The sequence below is a fragment of the Phyllostomus hastatus genome, unplaced genomic scaffold (genome assembly GCF_019186645.2).
Source record: "Phyllostomus hastatus isolate PE091 unplaced genomic scaffold, TTU_PhHast_1.1 phas_contig_468, whole genome shotgun sequence".
Lineage (NCBI taxonomy): Eukaryota > Metazoa > Chordata > Mammalia > Chiroptera > Phyllostomidae > Phyllostomus > Phyllostomus hastatus.
The window spans coordinates 1910550-1936157 of NW_025333884.1; the positions used below are offsets into that span (position 1 = coordinate 1910550).

At 51.1% G+C, this 25608-nt stretch overlaps 1 protein-coding gene across 4 annotated transcripts; it reads left to right on the plus strand.

Annotated features, from left to right (window-relative positions):
• The first annotated feature begins 3643 nt into the window (after positions 1–3643).
• On the plus strand, positions 3644–25241 carry IGSF23 (immunoglobulin superfamily member 23). 4 transcript variants are annotated; one of them, XR_006786456.1, is made up of 6 exons: positions 3644–3844; positions 9872–10216; positions 19532–19801; positions 21722–21837; positions 23825–23889; positions 24790–25241. XR_006786456.1 is itself a non-coding variant. In XM_045845236.1 (6 exons), the coding sequence occupies exons 1-5, from the start codon at positions 3781–3783 to the stop codon at positions 23856–23858; spliced, it is 864 nt and encodes a 287-aa protein (XP_045701192.1). In that variant the 5' UTR covers positions 3647–3780; the 3' UTR covers positions 23859–23889; positions 24793–25241. The 4 variants fall into 4 exon arrangements, 2 of the variants coding, with proteins under 2 accessions (XP_045701192.1, XP_045701190.1); XR_006786455.1 differs by having other exon boundaries at positions 24793–25241; XM_045845236.1 differs by having other exon boundaries at positions 3647–3844; positions 21722–21872; positions 24793–25241.
• Positions 25242–25608: the final 367 nt, after the last annotated feature.

Genomic DNA, 25608 nt, shown 5'->3' on the forward strand with positions numbered 1-25608 from the left:
AACTTGCTCAGTTGGTTAAACTATGTGACCTTAATGAAAGAGAAGTGACTCAGCTGGTTAGAGCATTGTCCCAATATGCCAAGGCTACAGTTACAATCTCAGGTCAGGGCACATACAAGAAGCAACCAATGGATGCACCAATGATACAACAAATGTCTCTCTCTCTCTCTCTCTCTCTTTCTCTCTCTCTCTCTCTCTCTCTTTCTCTCTTTCTCTCTCTCTCTCAAATCAACAAATAAAAACTTTTTTTTTAAAAGGAGTGACTTACTAGATGTTATATCTGCCCTTTGCTATTCTTCCTTTCTACTTAAGTAGTCAATCCCTTCCCCAAGTTTCCTATGGACTTGATGATAGTTTGATATGATTTCTGCACATGTAACTTAGCTATTTCTCAGAGTATAAGTAAGGATTTATTTCAATTTTATTCTACCTTAGTTGGACAGTAAAGGCAGTCTATGTACATGATTGTCCCTGGTCTTCTCTCTCTTTTTTAAAACAACTTTTTAAAATGTTAATTGCGGTTTAAAAATATAAAACTTACCATCTTTTTTTTTTTAATCCTCACCTGAGGATATAGTCATTGATTCCAGAGAGAGAGGAAGGGAAAGAGAGAGAGAAAGAGAGAGAAACATTGATTGGATGCCTCCCGTACATGTCCCAACAGGGGATCAAACCCACAACCTTGTGGTTTATGGGGTGACACTCCAACCCACTGAGCCATACCAGCCAGGGCTGAAATTTACCATGTCAACCATCTTCAAGGTATAGTTCAGTAATGTTAAGTATCTTCATATAGATTGGGACTTGTGTTCTTTTGGAGACACACCAACAAAATTTTGTAGTGTTATGTGGACAGATGTTTCATTTTTATCATTATGTTTTTTGTTTTTATCTGCATTAATATAATTAGCATAGTAATACATAATTTTGCAGGTGTTATTGTTTAAAAACTGAGTTGAGCTTATTTTAGATGAGTCACTTTAGAGAAAGCTATGAAGTAAACACATGAAAGTACAGGTGGGGTGTGCATGTGGAAGGGATTGTGAGGTGGTATGAGAGAGAATGAGGTTTGGAAACGCAAACCTGCTAAACCCTCCCTCTCCCCCCGGGGTCGGTTTAGCCGTCTCCTCCCCGGGGTGCTTCCCTGACCCATTTTCAGTCTTGGCGGATCCCGAGTCATATGCTCTCAAAACTCTGTTTTTCACTTTTGTTTTCAATCAAAGGTATTTTGGAGGCAAGTAACTGAATCCCAAATCAAACTGTTCTGGGAAAATCAATGGGAATGTGCAGACTCACACAACACAAAATCTGCAGGATTATTGGCAGCTTCAGGCACAGCTGGATCTAGGCATTTAAATTACATCATCAGGAATCTCTGTCCATCTACTGGTTTCCTTCCCTATGTGTTGGCCTCATTCTTAGGCAGCCTCTCTACTCACGGTGGAAAGAGGGCCCTCCGCAGCTCCACACTTAGATCCCTTGAGCATAGCAAACCCACCAGAAAGAAAATGCTTTATTCCCCAGAATTCTAATGAAAGTTCCTGGATTTCTCTTCCCCAGCCTGCTTTGGGTGGTGTGCCCCGCTTTCAAGCAATCACTGAAGCATAGGGTTGAAATGCTCTGATTGGCCAGGCCTGCACCCCTCACTTCCCTGGAACCACGAGGGGCTATTAGCTAGAAAGAAGAGAATGAATGCTGGATGAGCAGAAACCACAGTCCTCAAGCACACAATGGTTATTCGTGGTGTTGCAAATATTTGCAGATCACCCATCCGTGCTTCCCTGTCCTGACTGAGGCAAAATCATAAAAGAGGCAGTGCCACGGATGCCAATAAACACATAACCAAGTCACTTGATAAAGATTATTTTTAGAGACTCATGGGTGAAACTTTACCCCAGGTGGAGCCTGGGATCTCTCTGGGAAGGAAAAGCCTGAGCTTCTGAGTCAGGTCTGCATTTAATTCTCCGTACCCTCATCAACCTCACCCACTTATTCCTTCCCTGGGACAGTATGTGCTGAGCCAGGTACTGATTGTCCCAGGCACCTGGGACATGGGGAGGTGGCACCAAAGGAGGGGAGAGAGGCAATGAAACGTGGACGAAGGAAGAAAGGGTTTCGGATGGTGGTACATATTGTAAAGGAAATGTAACCGTGTGGCCTGCTAGCGAGCAGCTGGGGCCCTGACTTGCAGCCTGCCTTCGGGAAGGCCTTTTCCAGGAGCTGATATTTGATTTGCTCCTGGAGTGCAGTCAGCATGAGATGATTTGGGTAAGACTCTAAGAAAAGGGGACAGCAAGTGCTGAGACCTTGAGGTGGCTTCTTCCAAGAACTGACAGAAGGCCCTGGATGGTGTGGCTGAGTGGACTGAGTGCCCGCTTCCAAACCAAACGGTCACTGGTTCGATTCCCAGTCAGGGTACATGCATGGGTTTCTGGCCAGGTCTCTAACAGGGGGTGTGCGAGAGGCAACCACACATTGATGTTTCTCTCCCTGTCTTTCTTGTTCCCTTCCCCTCACTCTAAAAAATAAATAAAATCTGTGAAAGTATATATATATTTTTTTAAGTAAAAAAAAAGAACTGGCAGAAGCTTCTGTGAATGCTGTGTGCTGTGAGGTGACTCACTCAGTCTCTGTGCTCCACTGGGAAATGAGGATGATCATGGAGACCCCTCAAGGTGGCTATGAGGATCCAGCCTGTTAAAGGGCTCATGCTGTGCCTGGCGTGCATAGGTGTCCAATAAACACCAGTTCTTAGTTTGAGCAAAACAGTTGTGAATTCAAGGAGGAAAGAGTGGGCTTGGAGGATCAAAGAATGAGCTCAGGTGAGAGAAAGGAGCTTCTGTGGCTTATCCTTCCAAATCCAAAATGCAAAATATAGCACGAGTCCTGGCTGGTGTGGCTCAGTGGATTGAGCGCCGGCCTGCAAATAGAAAGGTCGCTGGTTCAATTCCCAGTTCGGGCACATGCCGGGGTTTCAGGCCAGGTCCCCAGTTGGGAATGTGAAAAAGGTAATCAATCAGTGTTTCTCTCACACAACAGCGATTCTCTTTCTCTCTTTCTCCCTCCCTCCCCCTTTCTCTAAAAATAAATTAAATTAAAAAAAATTTTAAGACATAGTATGAGCAAGGCCCTGAAATAGGCCTCTAAGCATGCTTCCAGGACATCCTGGATACCAAAGCTAATAACTGGTGTTGTTTTAATAACTACCACCATGCATTGAGCACCTACTATCTCCAGACACTCTGCTGAGCACCTGACGTCTGCGGCGGGTCTGACTCTGGGGTAGGCACTAGTACCAGCATCCCCATCATACAGATGAGGAGAACTGAGGCTCAGAGCAGAGAGCCACAGAGTCTGGAGCAAAGCCAGGAGGCCAGCACGAGGCCACTCCACCTCCTACCTGATGACCTTCGGCCATGTGTCATCTCTGATTGGGGTGACAATTCTGCCCCACCTTTATCCCTCTCCCAGCCTGGGAGTGGGGGGTGCAGAGAAGGAGGGAAGCAAAATCCCAGTGCTCCTCCCCCAGGAACCCTGCCCCCTAGCCTGCTCCCCACCCACCACTACCAGCAACCCCCTGCTTGAGAGGAGTCCAGGCCTGGAGGTGGCTTCCCAGCCAACAGCTGGAGCCTGGGACTGGAACGGATGGGGGGTGTGGCCAGGGCAGGGGCCAGGCCCGTGCAGGGGCGGGGCCAAGGCTGAGTACTTAACTGTGCTGTCTTGGAAACCCCACTCCTGACAGGGCGACCTCCCCTCTGTGGCCCCTGGACAGAACACAACATGAGGGGTCCGCTGAACGCTGGTTCTGTCCACAGCACTGCATGGAAGAGACTGCTCCTAACAGGTGCGTGAGAGACAGTGATTCCACCCACGGGATGGGGACAAGGAGAGGGTACACCTGGGAGAGCCTCTATCCAAGTAAGAGTCGCTGCGCTCGGAGCTCCTACTCGGGTCAGTCTGAATCCCGCGCAGTAGCAGATACCCCCGCTACTGGCCCCTCTTACACAGGAGGGCAGGGAGGCGCAGACTGGGCCGGGGCCAGCTGCCCAAGATCTCAGGGCTGGCAAGGGCAGAATCAGAATTCAGGAGCCCACCCCAGCCGCTTTCCACAAGCGCATCCGGTCTTGCCCAACTCTCCACATCTAATCATAATTTTGAAATTGCAATAGTAATAATCATAAAGTAATAACAGTCCTATTATAAAGAGGTTATTGTGACTATTTCTGCATGCCCACCTGTTCTAAGTGCTTCCAAATAGCAACATTTAATTATTAACCCCAGAAGGTGAGGGCCATATCATCCCCATTTCATAGAGGAGAAAACGGAGGCACAGAAAGGTTGTGTGCCCTCCCTGGGCCACACAGCTTGGAAGTGGCAGAGGGAGGATTTGAACCCCGATAGTCTGTCTATGGAGATCACACCTTTCAGAGGCCGCATGCATCTGCCTGTCAGATAATAAGTGATTTGCCTCCCTTTACAGGTCTTAAAAATGTCCAGCTCTGTGTAATTTCAAAACCCCAAACTTCACCCAGTTTAAAGCTTCTCTTCGCACGCACGCAGTCAGGCCTGTGTTAGACTGTAGTGAGGACGAGATGGGGCGTAGTGGGCCTCGTCTCTCTCCCTTTGAGCCCTTTCTCCCGGCCCATAGCTGTAGTCTGTGCTGCCAGCCCCCGCCCCCACCTCCCAGGGCCGTAGGCAAAGGGGAGAAAGGCAAGCAAGGGGGGCAGGCAGGTTCCACTACAGTTGTCAGGTGGGGAAAGGCACTCTGTTGCCGAATCTCTCTCCGTGGAGGGCGGGGACCTTGGGGACGCTTGGCCCCTGCCAGCCCAGAGTGTGTTCCTAAGGCTTCCATGGAGTGGCTCTCCCCAGGCTCACTGCCCTCTCCTGGCCCCCTCCAGCCTCTTTCTGCCGAGGTCCCAGGTCAGCAAGCCGCGTCCCACGAGGGTTTTCTCCAGGGCAGCCTCCACCCGGTTCAGAGGCATCCGCCACTGGCCCGTGGGAAACATGCAGACATGTCTGTTGTTCTCCCAGGCATTGGAGGTGTGGGCCACATGCACCCCAGCCGTGTGTTTCCTCCCCCGCACGGGCCTCTCCCACGCCACTTTCTCACCGCGGGAATTAGAGGGGACACTTCCCAGTTTCTCTAAGAGGTCGGGTTGGAGCCGCCCTCACTTGGCCTGTGGAGGAGAAAAGCCGGGCAGGTCCTCAGCCTCCCTCCCCCTCCCCCTCCCCCTCCCCGCTCCTCCCCCTCCCCCAGGACTCAGATTTATTCTCAACTGCACCCCCTTGCCCTGCCCCCCCGCCCCGGAGGCCTCGTTCTGCGCCTCCTCTCCCTCTCCACCGGCTCTTTTATTTTTCAATATCACGGAGTCTTAGTTTCGGGTGCACAGCATAGTGCTTAGACTATCATATACTTGACGAAGGGTTCCCCCCAGTATTTTCAGTCCCCACCCGGCCCCACACGTAGTTCCTGCGATGTTATTGACTAGACTCCCCGTGCTGTATCCGGTGATGCAGGGAGTGTCCCTGGCTCAAACTGGGGAAAATTGAATAGCGACTTCTCATTGCAATAAAGGTTAGACATTAGATAAAATAATCATGCTCCTGTAAACTGAGTTCTGGAATCATCTCTGAGGTTCCAGCCCTGAAATGCCATCCTTCATCTGGCATGCTTAAAAAGAATATTTACTTATTTGTTTATATATTTATATATATGTATATGATACAGCATTATACAGGGAGGGCCAAAAGTAAATTCACAGTTGTTTGTATGGAGAATAATACAATAATTAATAAATAATGACACAAGAATAAAATCTGTGTTTTGTGTACCCGCAACCGTAAATCTTTGCCCCACACTGCATAGACAGACATCTTAAATAAATATCAAATACATTTTATATTTATTAATATAATTCATATTTATGTATTGTTAAATTGTTAAATCAATATATAAATATATAATTATGCACATAATTATGATATATTCTACATATTGTATTCTATATATGGCCTACATATTATGTAATTAATATAATAAATAATTATGTTAGCATATAATTATATATAGTAAATGTATTCGCATTGTGTTTATTAACATAATTTAATTTATGAATGAAATACCAAAGTTTGACTGTCCTCAGCCCTGAAAATTCATGATCTCATTGAATCTGAGGCACCCCTGTAAAATGGTTACTGTCAACTGCCCTCCTTGATAAGTGGGGAAACTGAGGCTCGAGCCCAGAAATAATACGCGGCAGAGTCCGAGTTACAGACCCAGGTGCAGAGGCCTCAGCTCCCGTAAGTGAAACCACGACTCCGCGCCAGCTGGACTGAGGGTTGCCGAGGCTTCCCGCCGTCTCCCGAGGAGGCCTTGGGCAGGCTCCCTGATGCTCAGGGTGCCTGCAGCTCTGTCACACGCAGAACTGGATTCTAGCTCGTGCGCTGCAGGACCTGAAGCCTGTCCCTTTGGTCACTTATTCAGCAGACACTGATCTCCGCCCAGCCTGTGCAGTGCTGGGTGGGGCTGGGGACGCAGCAGTGAAGGAGACAGCCTCGGCCCCGCCCTCCCGGGGCTCCCAGTCCAGAGGGAAAACACAGTGGTGATGCGTGGGAGGTGGGGCAGGAATGGTCTGGGAGAGAGAGACCCTGGCGGGGGGTGGGGGGGGCATTGCGGGGGAGGGGAGAGGCACCTTTCAAAGCTGTCAGAATCAAAATATGGCCTCAGAAAGGCGTGACATAAGTTATGCAAAGGGGATCCCTGTGCTCCTTGCTTCATAAACATCTCAGAATGCAAATCTTTTTCATGAAGATAGGAAAGCAAAACCTTGAGCAGGTGATTGGGGAAGAAACTTCATTCTGCCCCTTCGCAGCAAGAGCTCCTCCCATCGGCCCATTGAGTCCTTTGAGGTCTCTGCCCAAACATTGTAACGTCTGTTATTAAGCACCCCTGAGGGCCAGGGAAGACTCCAGGAGGGGGGGCACCTGAGCTGAAACTTGAATCACAGCCAGAAAGAGAGTTAGAGGGGAACAGCATCCCAGGTAGGCGGAACAGCGTGGGCAGAGGCCTGGAGGTCAGAGCACTGCGCAGAGCTCAGCATGGCCGATGTGGAGAATGAGGGAGAATGGGGAAGAACGGGGAGATGAACAGGGACATAGCAGAGGTGCCGGGCGAAGGAGTCTGCACTGTGTCCTGAGGGCACTAGGCAGCCATGGAAGGTGTATGAGCAGGGCAGCAGGTAAGTCCCACCAGCTGCCAGCTCGGAAGTAAAATCAATGAGGGTAGGAAGGGAAAGACCCCATGAAGACCCTACAGTGAAAGAACTCTCAGCTCCCACTTACAGCCTTGGGTCTGAGACTCAAACTTATTGTGCCTCAGTTTCCCTGCCTGTAAAACAGATTAGAACCAAGCTTTGTTGTTGAGAGGATCAGTGAAGTCATGGATGGGAGAATCTGTCACGTTCCCTGGCTCTCAGCCAGCTCTCTGTGTCAGCTGGTCACCTGGAGCTGCCTTCTGAGACCTTCCACACCCCTCCCTCCCACACCCCTCCCTCCCACACCCCTCCCTCCCACACCCCCTCCCTCCCACACCCCTCCCTCCCACACCCCTCCCTCCCACACTCCTCCCTCTCACACCCTTCCCTCTCACACTCCTCCCTCTCACACCCCCTCTGGAGCACAGCACTTGCGTCTGATGCTGATGCTGCCCTGGAAGTCATTCTCCCCAGCCATGACTTCTCATTTGTCTACCAAGAAGAGAGCTGATGGCTGGGTGGCTCAGTTGGTTAGAATATTACCTTGGCACCAAAAGGTTGTGGGTTTGATCCCTGGTCACAGCATATACCTGGGTGGTAGGTTCGATCCCCAGTTGGGGATCATACAGGAGGCTACTGATCTACGTTTCTCCTTCCCCCTCTCCCTCTCCCTCTCCCTTCCTCTCTAAAATCAGTAAAACATCCTTGGGTGAGGATTAAAAAAAAAAAACTTAAAAGACAGAGCTGATGTTTCAACATTTGTTCTATAACTGGGTATTTCTGATGCTTAATATGTAGCCACTTATTTTGTGGATTAAAAAAAAATCTTTAAAAGGCATATTTACAATACACCCAGTGCTTAGAATTGTAATCTGGCTGTTGCCTCGTTAGTCCACTGTCCTAAGCACTCTACAAGCATTAGATGCAGGAGTTTCTGATCTTGAAGGACTTTGCCGGCCTGCCCCCTGTGTGCGGTTGTGCCAGCCTGGGAGACTTTCCTGGTCCTCAGCCTCACCCACACAGCATCAGACTCTCGGACCTTTGCCAACCTGCTGGGTGCAAAGTAGCATCTCAGTTTCGTTTAATTTCCATGTCTCTCGCTGTGAGTATAGCTGAACATCCTCTCTACGTGAGGAGACATTTGAATTTTCTTTTCTAGGAAACCACCCCTATCTTTCGTGTATTTTTCTGGTAGGCTGTTGACATTTCTCTTGCCGATATCTAGGAGCTCCTCATACATTAGCGAAATGAGCTCTCTATCTGTGATATCAGTTGCAAATGATTTTTTCTGGTACGTCGTTGTTCTTTTGCCTTTGTGGGTGGTGTTTTGTTTCTTTTTTCAACATTTGCAGAAGTTTCTTTTTGTTTTTATGTTAGATTTTTTTCATCTTTTCTGGCTGGAGCCCGTGCTCTCACTACAACAGTCCCCGGCCCCGTGAGAGGCAGAGGGAGGGCGGGCGGGCGCACAGGCCCTGGGGCCAGACCGCCAGTACTGCGCTCCACGTTCTAAGCAACTTGGAAACCTGATGAGAAGAAGTGACAGAAGCGGGGGACTGGGGACACACAGGACAACATAGTTGCAACAGTGTCGGTGGCTGAGAATTTTGACCTTACCTCCTATGACATCCAGGAAACATGTCTTCAGTTCTCTGATTCTTTGCTTCTTCACCTCTGCTAGGGGTAGAATAGTTGTGTCAGTGAGGGTGGAGGCAAGAAAGAGATAGTCAACTCGAAAGGAGTAGTGAGCCCTGGCCAGTGGGGCTCAGCTGGTTGGAGCAGCGTCCCATACACCAAAAGGTCACAGGTTTGATTCCCAGTCAGGGCACATGCCCAGGTTACAGGTTTGAGCCCTGGTTCGGGCATGTACAAGAAGGAAGCCAGTCAATGTTTCTCTCTCTCTCTCTGCCCCCCTTTCTCTAAAAAGCAGTGAAAACAATGTTCTTGGGTGAGGATTAATTTAAAAAAAAAGGAGGAGTGAGGAGGGTTTGCTAAAGGGACCATTTGCAGAGGTGTAGGCAGGAGATAGGTGGAGTGACAAGGGACTGTGCAGCACCCAGGGGCGAGCAGCAGTGGGAAGCTGTCACCTCTCTTGGGCTAGAAGCTGTAAGAGGGACGGTGGACCCCCAACCAAAAGAGAGTGGTGCATGGAGATGGCCGCCCGACAGGCGCTTTAGTAGAGGGACACAGCCAGCCTGTGAGGACGGAGCAGGGAGGGAGCTGTGAGACCGGTAACCTCAAGGTCACTCCCACTGACAGATGCAAAAGGCAAGGGACCCCAACAATGGAGCTCAGAGAAGTCAGCCTTTCAGGGTGCACAGCAGAGCAGAGGTGAGAGAGTGGACCTGACCGTCCAGTGGAGTATGTGCTTTGTGGGGTCGATGTACGAGGAATAAGTGCGGCATCTCAGGCTCCGTGCTTAGAACACCGTCTGGCTTTCTAGGAGGTACTCCGTGAATGTTCTCTTTCATTTCAACAACACTTTTATCAGGAGCACTGTTGCCGTCGTCAGCTCTTGGTGGGCCGCACGCTCCGAGAGGCCCATACTTGGGGTGGCACCACGCCCCGCCCCGGATCCCACTTGCTCCCCCTCTTCTCACCTCTCTTCCCACCTCCTCCAGGCACCCTGCTCGCGGCAACCTGCATCTGCTCTGCCTCCTCGGAGCTGCCGTCCTCTGCGCCTCCGGACTTCCTGACCGAAGGAGCCAGTGCTCACCTCCCTGTCCCCGGCAACCTCGATGACATCCTCTCCGCTTCTTGGTTCCGAGGGCACGAGGCCCAGCCGGAAGCCATGATCTTCTCCCCTGAGGGCCTGCCAGGGCCCGGCCACAGTGGCCGGGAGACGCTGGGCACCCAAGGCAGCCTGCTCATCAGAAACGTGACAGCTCAAGACTCAGGAAGCTACACCGTGGTGCTGAACACCAGCAGGGGGCGCAGGAGTGCGACAGAGCAGATACGCGTCACGGGTGAGTGGGACCCCACAGCGGGAGAGACGGGGTCTCAGTCAGCTGGGCACATCCAAACCCGCTCTGTGCCGTGGCCAACTGCTCCCTGACAACTCCCCTCAAAACTTAAGATAGCAACCATTTCTTTAGCTCATGATTACCACAGACCGTTCTAGTCTCACTCACATGTCTGTGGCCAGCTGGGGACTGCTCGGGCGCTGACTGGTCCAGGGTGGCCTCCTTCATGTGTCTGGCAGTGGCCTGGCTGGTTGGGGGGCCACAGGGGTAACTGGGCCGCATAGCCTCTCATCTGCCAGCAGGCTAGCCTGGGCTTGTTCTCTCAGTCGTGGAGCAGGAGCAAGTGCAGAAGCTGCAAGGCCTTCTGAGGCCCACACTCAGAACCGGCATGCCATCACTTCCGCCATCTTTTTTTTTAAGATTTTATTTATTTATTTTTAGAGAGAGGGAAAGGGAGGTAGAAAGAGAGGGAAAGAAACAGCAATGTGAGAGAGAAACATAGATTGGTTGCCTCTCACATGCCCCCAACCAGGGACCTGGCCCCGCAACCCAGGCATGTGCCCTGACTGGGAATTGAACCAGCGACCCTTTGTGTTGCAGGCCAGTGCTCAATCCACTGAGCCACACCAGCCAGGGCTCTTTTATTTTTTTTACTTGATGAGAGAGAGAGAGAGGAAGAGAGAGAAATGTGTTGTTCCACCCACCCATGCATTCATTGGTTGACTCCTGCATGTGCCCTGACTAGGGATTGAACCTACAACCTTAGCTTATTGAGAGGACACTCCAACCAACTGAGCTACCCAGCCAGGGCACTTCTGCCATCTTTTATTGGCCAAAGCAAGTCACATGGCTGGCCCAGCTTGAACAGGAAAGAAATAGGCTTCATCTCTTGAAGAGAGGAGATGCAAAGCATTGTGGCCATTTTTTGGTCGTCTGTCACACTTTGCAACAGACATTCATTAAATATGTGTTCATTACCACTGAGGGAAGGGCAGAGATCTCTAGTGAGAGCCTGCAAACTCAGCTATTCAGTTCTGGACTTGAACTTGCACACCTGAACCAGAAAAAACAGAGCCCCAAAGGTAACCAGACCCATCCTGTCAAGAAGGGAGTTTATAGACTGTTCATCTGCTTGGGTGGCCATAACAAAATACAGCAGGCCAGGCGGCTTCAACAACAAAAATTTATTGCTAACAGTTTTGGAGGCTGGAAGTGCAGAATCCCAGCATCAGCAGCTTTGGTTGTCTCTGGCTCACAGAGGAGCCCCTGCCCACAGAGTCCTCACACGGCCTTTCCTCTGCGTGCAGAGCACAGCGGCTTCCTGTGTGTCCTGGAAGGACACCAGTCAGAGTGTGTTAGCACCCACCCAGATGACATTGTTTTCACTTATTTTGTTAAAGCTCCTGTCACCAAACGTAGTCACATTCTGAGGTACCAGGGGTTAGGTCTTCAACATATGAATTTGGGGGGACCCAATTCAGTTCAGGACAGGGACCCTATTACAGCAGTCCCCCCACTCGTCCACAGCAAATACATTCCAAGACACGCACACACCCCCGTGGATGCCTGAAACCACAGACCCTGTATATACTGTTTCTTCTTACCTTTTCACTTAAAAGGAGTGCGTCACCGCCTCCCTTTGGCGTATTCAAATTGCCAGCGTCACTACTCTTGCCCTGTGGGGCAATTATTAAGTAAAATCCAGGTGACTTGGACCCAAGCATGGTGATCACTCATAGTCAATCAGAGCAGGCCACTGAGTGACTAACGACTGGGGAGTGTGTACGATGTGGACACGCAGGGCGAAAGGATAATTCGTGTCCAGGCAGAACAGAGTGGGACAGTGCAAGATCTTACCACACTACTGGAATCGTTCACATCCCAGTGGCTGGAAGCTAGTCACACAGCCATATATAGCTGCAGAAAAAGCTGGAAATGTAGCCTTTATCCTGGGTAGCCATCTGTCCAGCTAGAATGTGGGGTCCTGTGACTAAAGGAAGAGAGGAAAAGAGAGGAAGGGAGCTATCCAGAAGTTTATGCCACCAGTTGCTATTTGAGGATGCCCTTCTCACTCCCCCCATCCCAAGTTTAGCCAGGCGTTCATCCAAGCTTAGCAGAGTGATCCTTCCAGTTGCCGTGCATTTGGCTGCTAGTTCAGCCTGCTGGTCAGTCCACTCCCTAACCCTTGTCTGTGTGCCAGCACACCTGTGGGCTCCTGGCTATGCAGTGGGAGGGCTCTGGGCATGACCACATTGCTATTCATTAGTCCAACAAACCACCAGCACCTGCCCTGTACCCAGCATGTGATGGACAGTGTTGGGGACACAATGTGACTGACATGGCCCTCCTGGGCTCACAGTCCACTGGGGGAGATCGATTTGTCCCCGGACAGGGATGACTCAGGGTAGGCAAGGCTGGGACACCAGAGGAGTCTGGGAGGGCTTCTCAGAGAAGGGGGAACGCAGCAGTAAATTTCGCAGAGTTGGTTTCTCCTGCCATGGAGTTCCCAATCTATCTGGGCAGAGAGACGTGACATGAATACACCCTAAGGGCAGGGTCAGAGACAGCTTCCCTGCAGAAGTAACATTTAAAAGGCTACCGAAGAGAAGAGGGGTTAGTCAATGCAGATGGTGTGGGAGGTTGTTCCAGGCAGTCAGAACAGGCTGAGTGAGGGCTGGGGGCTCAGAGAGATCTGGCGAGTGTGGGAAGTTGAGAGCAGGGCAACGCGGAGGCTGTGGGCTGGGTGAGCCGCTGGCCGGTCAGCGCGGCAGAAGGAGGCAGGCGGAGATGGGGGTCCGCAGACGTGCAGGGCTTCAGGGGGCCTCAGATTTCCATTCAACAAGTCATTTGCCAATGCTGATTGTTACGTATGCACCAAATGCTTTTTTTTAAATAAAGATTTTATTTATTTTTAGGCAGAGGAGACAGAAGTGAGAAAGAGAGGGAGAGAAACATCAATGTGTGGTTGCCTCTCGTGCACTCCCTACTGGGGACCTGACTCACAACGTAGGCATGTGCCCTGACCGGGAATCAAACCGGTGACCCTTTGGTTCCCAGGCCGGCATTCAATCCACTGAGCCACACCAGCCAGGGCCATCAAATGCTTTATAAGTGCCTTCTCTGTCTTGGATAGTGCTGGAGTGCTAGGCAGGGAGATGTGGGAATCAAAGAAGGCGTCTGACCCATTGGGGACCAGGTCGAGCTACAATAATCCTGTGAGGTGGGGTCTACTATGGCTCCATCTTACAGGTGAGGGCACTAAGGCACAGAGATGGGAAGCCCCTTTTAGAGGACACAGGGCTGCGAAGTGGCGGAGCCAGGGATTGAACAGAGGTCCTTCCGGTTTCAAACCCTGTGCAATCACCAGGCTGAGAACCGCACAGGCAAAGGTGGGAAACAGGCCTTTACGGGAAGAGCCACCCTTGAGAAGAAGCCACGTGAGACTGGCAGGGAGGGCGGAGATGCGGGAGGGCTGGCTCCTCGCCCACGGGTGTCAGCTGACATTCCAGAGGGATATCTCAGTTGCAGAGTTTCGCCCTGAGAAGCACGGGGTCTCAACCCCAAGGTGGGATCCCCAGCCCGAAGAATGAGAGCCAGGAAGAAGTGCCCAGGTAACACCTGGCTGTGAAAATCGGAGAGGATTCTGTCTGCCAGGCAAAGAGAGGAGTCTGCTAGAGACACAGGTGCCCTCTTAAAGGACCAAGGCACAAAGTCTCGTTCACGGCCACTCCCCCAGGGCTCCGAGGAGGGAGGGCAGAACAGACTAGAGTTTCAGGAGGAAAGACTGGGGTCTGTGGCTCTGGGGAGAAAACAGAAGGGAGAGCTCCCAGGATCCCTGTGCTGAGCCCCTCTCCCACACTGCAGAGGCCCTGGTTCTTGGGTGGAGCAGTCCCTCCATACGGCATCTGAGTGGGAGAAAGCAACGGCCCCACCCTCTGGGCTCCCTTTCGGCCCACCCTGCAAAGACTGTGCCCTGCGGAGGAGTCAGCTCCCTGGACCTGGGTGCAGGGGTCTGGCTGGACTAAGGGAGTGTCAGCAGCTGAGTTGTGGGGTTTTGGGGTGGAGGCTATTCCCTCCACTTTCCCGTGAACCTGACTGGCGCCTCCACCTCATGGGAGACCCACCAGCCCACCCTCGGAGCTGCTGGCAGCCCCAACCTCCCCGCTCTTGGTGGCCTCACCCATCTGAGCTCTGGGCAGGATCCAGGACAGGCGGGGTTGTGTGGCTCTGGGAGGGGTTCACACCTTCCATCTTCTCCCAAGCCGGACCCACACCTCCCCCTCACTAGCCCCACCCTCTGACTCCCAGCGGTCCCACCCTGTTGAGCGCAGCCTCCCAGCAGAATCTGGGACAGATTGAGCTGTGTGGCTCTAGGACGGATGCCACTTTTCTGTCCCGCGCCAAAGCAGTGCAGAGCCCTCCCTTCACACGGCCAAATCTTAGTCTGCTGGGGCCTGATAAGTTCTGCAGGCCTCACCCTGACAACTCCTGGAGACCGCCCCCTCTCCCACAACAGCTTGCAAGCAGGTGGTAGCTAGATTTGGTACAGCCCGGGACACTTGCTGAGTGGCCTCAGACCCAGCACCAGCACTGAATTTGAACCTGCATCAGCCTGGTGAAAACCACTCAGCCCTACCTGGTGACTCACTGAGAACCTCCCTCATGCAACTCACGTCCTGCCAGAGATTCTTTCAGTGACTGAGCCTGAGAAGCAGCAGGCAGGAGGAGGCAGCTCTCTTGGAGTGCCTTGGGACTTTTGCTGACCTACCCCTGGGCCTGGCGCTGGTAAAAGCCTGCTTTGGTTCTCAGCTTGCTCCTTCCCGCACACATCCAGGCCCAGCAGAGGCAGCCACAAACGGCGGGTCATTGTGTAGCTCTGAACATGATGCCCAGGACCAGTCACAGGCGACTACATCAGACCACGTGAGACCCAGCACTACATAAGGCCACCCTGCCAAGACTGGGAGTCATAGCAAATCTACTTAATATATTAAAAACAAACAAAGGGGAAGCCAAAATGGGGAAAAGAAAAATGTGCCACCAGATGAAAGAATAGGAGAAATCTCCAGAGAAAAGAGCTAAAATGGACTCAAGCAATTTATCAAACATAGAGCTCAAAAACATGGTTATAAGGATGCCCAAGGAACATAGTGAGAGCTACAGCACTGTGAAAAGGGACATGGAAACCATAAAAAAGAACCAGTGAGAAATGAAGACCACAGTATCTGAAATGAAGGAGACACTAGAAGGAATAAACATTAGGGTGGATGAAGCGGAGGACTGAACCAGCAGTTTGGAAGATGAGGTAGCAGAAAACATCAGAGCAGCAAAAAAGAAAAAGGAATTTTAAAAAATTAGGAATATTTAAGGGACCTGTGGGACAACATGAAGTGTAATAACACCCTCACCATAGGGGTATCAGATGAAGAGAGAGAGAGCAAGGGACTAAGAACTTATCTGAAGAAATAGTGACTAAAAACTTCCCCAGCCTGATGAAGGAAAAAGACACACAAGTCCAGGGAACACAGAGAGTCCCAAACAAGATGAACCCAAAGAGGCCTACACCAAGACACATCATAATTAAAATGGCAAAGATAAAAGACATAGAGAGAATCTTAAAAGCCGCAAGAGAAAAGCAATTAGTTACCTACAAGGGAGCTCCCAAAAGACTGATTTCTGAACAGAAACATTTCAGGCGAGAAGGGACTGGCATGAAATATTCCAAGTGATGAAAGGCAAGGACCTACAACCAGACTGCTTAACCCAGCAAGGCTCCCATTTAAAATTGATGGAGAAATAAAGAGCTTCTCAGACAAGAAAAAGCTAAAAGAGTTTGGTATCTCTAAACCAGTGTTACCAAAAATGTTACATAGTTTTCTTAAAAAAGAAGAAGAACAACAACAACAACAGAGAAACAGAGTTAAAAGAATACAGTAGCTATAAATACATACCTATCAATAATAAATTTAAATGTAAATGGCTTAAATGCTGAAATCAAAAGACTTATAGTACTGGAAGAAATAAAAGGCATATAAGTTGAAAAAGAAGAAGTAAAACTATTATTATCTGCAGATGACATGATACTGTATATAGAGAACCCTACATATTCCATCAAAAAACTACTAGAACTGATAAATGAATTCAGTAAAGTAGCAGGTTCCAAATAAATATCCAGAAACCAATTGCATTTTTATACACCAATAATAAACTATCAGAAAGGGAAACTAAGAAAACAATCCCATTTACAATTGCATTAAAAAAATGAAAAGCCGTCCCAGCTGATGTGGCTCAGTGGATTAAGTGCTGGCTGTGGACCAAAGGGTCGCCGGTTCAGTTCCCAGTCAGGGCACATGCCTGAGTTGCAGGCCGGGTCCCCAACAGAGGGCGTGTGAGAGGTAACCACACATTGACGTTTCCCTTCTTTCTCCTTCCCTCCCCTTCTCTAAAAATAAATACATAAATAAAATCTTTAAAAAACAATAAAATACCTAGGAATGAATTTAACCAAGGATGTGAAATAATTGTACTTGGAAAACCATAACACAGTGGAGAAAGAAATTGAAGAAGATACAAATAAGTGAAAGCAAATACCATGTTTATGGAGGAAGAATGTCCGTACCACCCAAAGCAATCTGTAGATTAAACACAATTCCTATCAAGACTCCAATGGCATATTTTACAGAACTAGAACAAATATTCCAAAAATGCATAGGGAACCACAAAAGACCCCGAATAGCCACAGCAATCTTGAGAAAGAAGAACAAAGTTGAAGGAATCATGCTAGTAATCAAAACAGCACAGTACCAGCATAAAAACAGACATACAGATCAATTGAACAGAATAGAGAGCCCAGGAATAAACCCACACCTTTATGGTCAATTAATATTTGACAAAGGAGGCAAGAACATACAATGGGGTAAAGATAGGTTATTCAATAAATGGTGTTGGGAAAAGTGGATAGATCCCTGCAAAAAAAAAAAAAAATTAAACTACACCACCATCTTGCAACACATACACAAATAAACAAAATGGATTAAAGCCTTCAAATGTCGGGCTCAAAACCATTAAAATCCTAGATGAAAACAGGCAGTAAAACCGTAGCAATTATTTTTTCTGACCTAGCTCCTTGGCCAAGGGTCATCAAAGAAAACACTGGGGGAATCTCACAACTGAGAAAGCGGGCAGTCTTAGCACCAAACCCCATGGCGTGGGTCGGGAAACTGAGGCTCAGAGAGGTGACGTCCATAGCCTGCGGTCACAGAAAGCAAAGGACCGAGCTGCGCTTCTCCCGGGCTGCACGATCCCGGAGCTCCTCTCCCCACCGCCCCCACACTACCTCTCTAGCCCGGCGTCATCTCTATGATACAATGCAAAGGTGTGGTTGACGGCTGGCAGCCCGGCTTTTGTGATGAAGGATTTTCACCTCCACCAGGGAATGGACGGGCTGCTGAGGTCCATCCGACTGCTGTGCAGGAGTTGAAGGTTGATTCTTTCCCTACAGGCCTGGCCCCACAACTCTGTCTGTGCGGTTCTCAGCCTGGCGCTTGCACAGGGTTTGGAACCTGAAACACCCGTGTTCAAGCCCCGGCTTCACCACTTCGCAGCCGCAGGTCCTCTAAAAGGGGCTTTCCCATCTCTGTGCCTCAGTGCCCTCATCTGTAAGATGGAGCCGTAGTAGAACCCACCTCATGGGGTTGATGTAGGGAGCAAATACGTTCTCACAGGTCAAGTGCCTAGCCCAGACCCTGGCACAGGGTCAGCGCATGTTACACAGATGGATGCCAAGGTTCTTGGCCTCTTGAAGCCTTTGCTTTCTCGCCAAAATGGGGGTAACAACAAGAAGCTCTTCCTCGTGGGGCTGTTGGGAAGAGTAAGCGAGTAAATCCAGTGCCTTTCAAACTTTTCCAGCCATGACCCACATTAAGAAATGCATTTCACGCCCTGACTGGTGTGGCTCCGCTGGCTGGGCATCACCCTGCGAAACGAAAGGTCGTCGGTTTGATCCCCAGTCAGGGCTGTGGGTTGAGTCCTGGTTGGGGGGGGTGTGGGTGAGAGGCAACTGATTGATGCTTTTCTCTCACGTGAATGTACTTCTCCCTTTCTTTCTCCCTCCCTTCCCCACTCTCTAAAAACAAATGAATGAAGTCTTTTTAAGAAAGAAATGCAATTTCATACATGACCCAGCATGCATGTATTCACACACCACAAAGAACTAAAAGATGGGTGTCATAAAATAACCATTATTACAATGAATGATGCCTTCTGTCATTTTCCATTGTTTCATTTTATATTTTCAATGCTGATAACAACCCACCAAATGATTTCCCCCAAGCCTGGGTCTCTCTTGCAGTATAACAAACTGAGTTAATGTGTTTACAATGGCGCTTGGCTTGTAGTAAGAACACAGTCTAGGAGACTGTTCCATTGATTCTTGTCTCCACCCCTAGTGGGCTCTTTCTCCTCCTGCAAGGCTTTTAGCTCAGGCACCACCTCCTCCAGGAAGCCTTCAGTGAGCTCTCTAGGTGTGCTAAAATTCTTTTCAATTATATTGCACTGAAATCGGAAATCAGATCTGTGTGGAGGTTCCCAGCATTCACTGTGACATTACGCTCTCCAGGTTCAAATCCCAGCTGTGCTTTTTCTGACCAGGAGACCTGTCCCTAAGAAACCAAACCTCAAAGTTCAGCTGAAGGAAAAACAAAACAAAACAAAACACCATGGACCTAGGACTGGGGTGAGAACTGTGTATGTCCCTTCTCTGTAAAGAGCACCCCCCCAGCAGTGTCCGGAGGCTCAAGCCCCAAACGTTGGGAGCCCCCTTGACTGTGCTCCTTCTCCCTGACCCACATCCAATCCATCCACAAATCCTGTGAGCTCTGCCTGCAGATTAACCCAGAATCCAACCATTCCTCCCAGCCCCTCGGCCTCACCCTGGTTCAGTTGAGGCGAGAGTGCTGGGATATTAATATACCTCCCAAGTGAGTCATTGTGCAGGCTCGCTCCCACTGAGTCCGTTCCCAGCATGCTGGCCTGCTGCCCCCCGAGCAGAACAGCTCTGGCAGCTGGCAAAAGCCCTCGGGCAACTGGTGTGCTGCTGGCAGGTGGAAGTGGTGAGGGTGCAGAGCTGGGCTGGAGGCCCCAACAGCTCAGCCAACCCAGTGTCTGGAGCAGCGCAGGGCACAGACCAAGCACGGCAAACACACTCGTTGGTGAATGAATGAACAAATGAATGAACGGATGACTCTGTGGTGGGCAGAAGAAGGGTTCAGCCTCTCTGACTGCTCCCCACCCCTGTGACTTTACTGCTTGTTCACACAGCCATCTCTGAGCTGGTGTGGGTATGGACGTTCCCGGAGAACACCGGGGGCGTCATCCGGAGTGACCTCAACTACTCGGTGGTCCTGCAGTGCAGGACCACGCTCAGCCTCGAGCCCGTGCTGCACTGGACCTTCAACGGGAAGCCCTGCTGGGCCGAGGACAGGCTGATCATCCGGCGGTTGTCCAGGGAGCACCTGGGCTCCTACGTGTGCGTGGTCACCAACAACCAGAAGCAGCATTCCTCCAAGCCTGTGAACATCTTGCTGTCGGGTGAGGCCCCGCTCCCGTCCCAGAGCCCTGCACCCCAGCTGGTCAGTGGCCAGCTTTCCTGGCTCCACGGAGCCACCTTCTATGAGCAAAACTGTCTGAGACCCTTTATAACCAAGAGGTCATCCCCATTCTCCCATCCACCTGGTGGTTTGGGCATTATTAGCCCATTGTACAGATGAGAGGCTGCAGCTCAAAGGGATGAACTCTAATGGAAGCTCAGCTCAGGATCTGGAGCCGTGGCCTGGGTCCCGGCTCCCACCGTTTGCTGGCTGTGTGATTTCGGGAGGCCCTTTCACCTCTCTGGGTCTCAGCACGCGCCAGGGAAAGAGAGCGTGGGATAATATAGCGAGTGGTCCTGAGCATGGGCTTTGGGATTTGAATTCTGGCTCCACGTCCTGGCTGCATGACTTTGGACCAGTACCTTGACATTGCCATGACTCAGTTTCCCCCTCTATAAAACTGGAAAAATAATAGTGCCCACCCAAAGTGTAGTTGTGAGCATTCCTTGAGATAAGCAGGTGGGCAGCTAAAAATAAGAATGCCTTGTACTATTGAACACTACTGAGTATCCTTGCTACAATTAGCATTATCGGTATTATTAATTCTGTGATGATTTCCATAGGCAGGAGGGCGCATGGAGTCCTGGGCAGCAATAATGAGGACAGCCAGTTGTCGGGATAAGGAAGGCAGTTTGGGAGCTTGCGGAAGCTGGTTTCAACTCCTGCCCCTGTGCCCTCCCGGCCAGGTGACCTGGGACAGGAGACTTCCCTTCTCTGAGTCTCTGTTTCCTCCTGTGACTAACGGGTAGTTACAAGGAACTGAAATAATGCAGGTGTGAAGCAGGCAGAACACCTGTTAGCAACAACAGGTGCCTTAAGTAGCGGCAGTGACCATGACCAGCAGTTTTTCTGTTTTCATTCGTGGAGGGCAAGTGTCTTGGCATGGGCTAGAAGGACCTGGAGGAGCGGGGGCAGCAGAGACCGCAGGCGCCAAGATCCAGGATTTGGAAAGGGCGAGGGTGACAGACAGGCTGGCTTGGCTGGGTCCCAGAGAGCCGGGGTCTAGCGGGAGCTTCAGGATGTGATTTTGAGATGATTCACCATGAAAAAAAATGAAATCTTGTAGTACCTAGTAACCCTGATGTATTCACAGAGAATGACAAAACTTCCAGGAATTCTCTTACTCATTCATCAACTATTAAGGAAATGTTTATTAAACAATACTATGTTACTGGCTGGGCTGGACGGTGCTAGGGATGCTTGGGTGATGAAGATGGCCCTGGGCCTGCCTCCCCAGGACTCCCAGGTCCTGCGGGGAACAGACCTGCCCATAAATAGTAATGGCCAGAGTGGGGGAGCCTCAAGGGCTGTGGGACCCAAGGGAGTGCCTGACCCAGCAAGGGGCTCAGGGAGGGCTTCCTGGAGGAGAGGACATCTGAGTTAATACTAGAATACATAAGAATTATCCAGGCCAAAGGGGAGAAAATGGTATAAAAGGCATTCTAGGGGCACAAAGGCCCAGAAGTAGGAGGGAGAGAGGTGAGCTTAGGTAACTGAGGGGAGCCCAATGGGGCTGGGTTATAAAGATGACGGTGAAGAGAGATGAGGTTGGCCAGGGGGCAGGGCCTGGAAGGTCAAGGTGAGGGACACTTCCTCCCCGGGGCCTGGGGAGTCATGGCAAGATTCTGAGCAGAAGAGGTGCAGGACCCAGTTGGAGCTTTAGAGAGACCCCTCTGCCGTCCCTGTGGCGGGCAGATGGCGGGGAGAGACCAGGGCGGAAGAGCAGGGAAGAGGCCAGGGCGGAGGCTTAGAGGGTGGGGAGGAAGAGATGCATGGAAGAGACATCTGGGAGGGGAACAGTGGGGATGGGGACTGTGGAGGGAGGGTGGTTCCCCTGGTCTCACCCATTCTTGCTCCGCAGAAGTCAGCGTGGACCCCACAAATCAGCCCATCGAGCCGGACCCCATTCTCCTTGTGTCAGGAGGGTCTGCCATCGCCCTCGTCGTGGCCGGCGGCGCAGGGATGGCGGTGCTGTTGGTAGGCATCATCTTCACCATCACCCAGGCCCACAGGTACCTCTGCCCCTCGCCCCTGTGCACCCAACAGCCGCCACTCCGCCCCCAGGAGGCACAGAGCCCGCTCAGCAGCAAGACAGAGACCAAACCAACAGCCTCTGTGCAAGGAGGTTTGGGTTCGCTCGGAGAGGACGACATGGACCCCTGGTGACGAGGCCCTCTGCCTCGTCAGTTCCCACAGGGACCCCAAAAGAGACAGAAGAGGGTTCTGGGGCTGGTCTGCCCAGGTGCAAATCCTAGCTCCATCATTCACCCACAGTGAAGCCATGGGCAAGTCACTTCCCCTTTCTGTGCCTCAGTTTGCCTGTCTGCAAAATGGGGGTGATACTAATAATACCCACCTTCCAGGGCTGTTGTAAGGATGAAATGAGCTAATATTTCTAAAGCGTTTAAAGCAGGGTCTGGGATACTGTCCTATTAATTCCTTCTACACATACCTGTTGAGTTCCCACGATGTGTCAGGCGCTAGGGATACCGTGGGAATTCAAAGTGCAAAGCTCCTGCCCTCAGCAACTTTCATCCCAGGTGGACATACCAACGGCCACGTGATGACCGAGTGACATGGAGACAGTACGTTCAGAGACAAGGAGCGCGAAGGGCCAGAGGGGGCCGGGGGTGTGGGGATGAGGTGGGAACTTAACCAAGTCAGCAAAGACCTCCCTGAGAAAGGGACATTTCAGCCAAGGTGCTGAGCAAAGGAGAGGAGGGATGGAGCCAGTGGGTGTGCGGGGGAAGGGCATGCCCCGCAGAGGGAACAGTAAGTGTAAAGGCTCTGAGGTGGGACCTGCCTGTCATGTTCAAGAGAGGCCCTGGCAGGTGTGACTCAGTTAGCTGGAGCACTGTCCTGTCAACTGTCAGGTCGCTGGTTTGATCCCCAGTCAGGGCACATACCCAGGTTGTGGGCTTGGTCGTGGCGGGTCATGGCACAGCAACCAATCAATGTTTCCTTCTTGCATTGATTTCTCTCCCTCCCTCCCTCTCCTCCCCACTCAACACCTCCCTTCCTCTCTCTCTAAAATCAATCAGCATGTGCTCAGGTGAAGATTAAAAACAGCAAAGAAATAGCAAGGAGGCCCATGTGGCCGGAGTGAGGCGAGGAGTGGGCAGAGACACAGGGCATGAGATCAGAGAGGGGAGGCTGGTGGGTCATGTAAGACCTGGCTTTTGCTCTGAGATGAGAACCCTTTAACCCTAGAGGTGTTAGCTATGGTTTTCATGCTACTGTAGCTTACGAGTACTGAGCACCTATTATGTGCTTGGTAAACAACATTCCATTTAATTTCCACAAAAGCTTGGCGAGGGTGGAGGGATGGGGCTGGGATGAAGATCTCATTTTTGTCAAAGAGGAAGCTAAGGCTCAGGGAGGAGTGACTGGCCCAGACCACACAGCTGGAGAGAGAAAGGATTTGAACCCAAAACCCCGCCTCAGTCCTAGTCCCAGCCCCAAACCTACCCCGTCTCTTTTTCCGCCATTAACAATACCAGTCTTCGTAGCTTCTAAACTGAAGAAGAGACACCTGCCAGTTGCAATGGTTTGGAAAGGTCCTCAGAAGAGAAGGGTGTGGGCTGGGGGTGGGGAGGAGCCCTGCACCCACCTACTGCACCCACCTACCACACCCATCTACCGCACCCACTGAGGGCCGAGAGAGGTCCCTGCTGTCTGCAGTTAAGACCACGGACCCTGAAATGAGGCTACGTAGGCTCGTCCCAGCTCTTCCATAAACCAGCTTGTGGGACTTTGGGGGCATCCTTGCATGATCTGCAGGGTGCGTCCCCGCCCCCTCTGTAGGACAGGGACAAGGGTAACGGGATACTCACCTCAAAGGCAGGTGTGGGGGGAAGGCCCTGTAAGTCATGCCTAGCACTGGCAAGCGTCTGTCAACATCGGCTGTGTGTACAATAGTATGAGGATCATGTGATCATCAACTTCTCTCTTTCCTTCATTGTAGGACTGATGGGCGAAGAATGCGAATGTGCAGCTGAAATGTGAGCCCCTTGCCTGTCGGCTTAAGAGGTGATGCCCGGAAGGGTGGGAAGAGAATCCTGGGTTCAGGGACAAGGTGACATTCTGGGGGGCACCATAGGACACCTCCTCCCTCCTGGTTTCCTGATCGTTTGTTTGTGGGACGTGGTCCCCTTGTGGACAGCCCCGGGCACTGCTTTTCCTCCCTCTCATTGGCTGCCCACACGCCATCTGCCCCTCACACGAGCTCCTGGGAACCACCCACACAAGCCGTGTAAATTTCCTAAAGCTTGTGGGATGCAGGTGAAAGGAACTCACAGAAGTGGCTCAGTAAAAAACAAAAGGAAGGACCTAATAGTAGGATTCAGATAGATTTTCAGGAATCCAAGGGTGTGTCAGTTAGTACTTGCTATGTAACAAACTGTACCTCCCTGGACGTAATGGCTTGAAACCACAGCCATCGATCTAGCTCCTCTGGGCCCTGTCTCTGGTTTCTGCTGGGCTCACTGAAGCTCCATGGTCAGTGCCAGGTCACCGAGGGCCTGTTTGGACTAGAGTGGCCTCAGCTGGGAAAGCCAGCCTCTCCCCCACCTCATCTCTCATTCTCCAGCAGGCAGACCACACGCGTGTTCACACGACAGAGGCTCGATTCCAAGGGTGAGAGCAGAAGGGACAATGCCTTTAGGGCCAAGGTTAGGAATTGACACATCACTGCTTCCACCACATGGTATTGGCCAGAACAAGTCCTGTGGCCAACCCGGATTCGAGGGGTGGGGAAGTTGACTCCACCCTTCATGGGAGGGGGGGAATCTGTGGCCATTTTTGCAATTTGCCTCCCAAGGCTGGGACCAGGCCCATAGCTCCCTGCCTCCCTGTGCCCCCCACCCGTTACCCCTTGTAATCCTCTTCGCCAGGAGCGTGGATTCACAGCTCTCTCTCTGTCTCTTTCAGCAGGTGGCTCTCAGCGCTTCTCCGCTCACGTGGAGAAAGACACCATCCCACAGCGTCCACATCTACATACAACACCACTGTTTAAGGGAACAGTCCAACTTGGCCCAAATCCCTTTGCCTTGCTTCTGAAACCATGGGGAAGGCATCTGATTGGCTCACTCGGGTCAGGTGTCCACCTTGGTCCCACCACTGTGGCTGGGGCGGGGCAGGGATGTTTTGTACAATCGGAGCCCCAGGAGCTCGGGGGGGCTCTGAAAATAGGGGGCAGTTGGCCTCATAAACCGGGTAGATACCTCGAAATGTGTCTGCCGCACACACAGCTAATGTTTGCTCCTTTCAAAAAGAAGAAGACAAATACCATATGATCTCACCTTTAAGTGGAACCTAATCAACAAAACAAACAAGCAAAATGTAACCAGAGACATTGAAATGAAGAACAAACTGACCAGAGGGGAGGGGATAAAGGGGGGGGAGGGGGACGGGTTTTCAGGAATAAGTATAAAGGACACATGGACGCAACCAAGAGGGGGGTGGGATCAGGGGAGGGAGGTGGCCATGACTGGGGTGGGGGGGAGTGGTGGGGGAAAGTGCAGACAACTGTACTTGAACCACAATAAAAAAAAAGAACTTCCGAATACAGAGAAGTGAGGAGGGAGGTGGCTGCTACCCACAGAAGTCACATTGCAGTTAAAATTGACCACTCACTTCGGAATCCTGGCCCGTGGCAGGCAGAGGGGAAATGAGCATGGCTGAGACTCCCACCGGCAAACATCTAACATTTGGGGACCAGTCTGCGCTTCTGTGACCAGCACAGAGCTG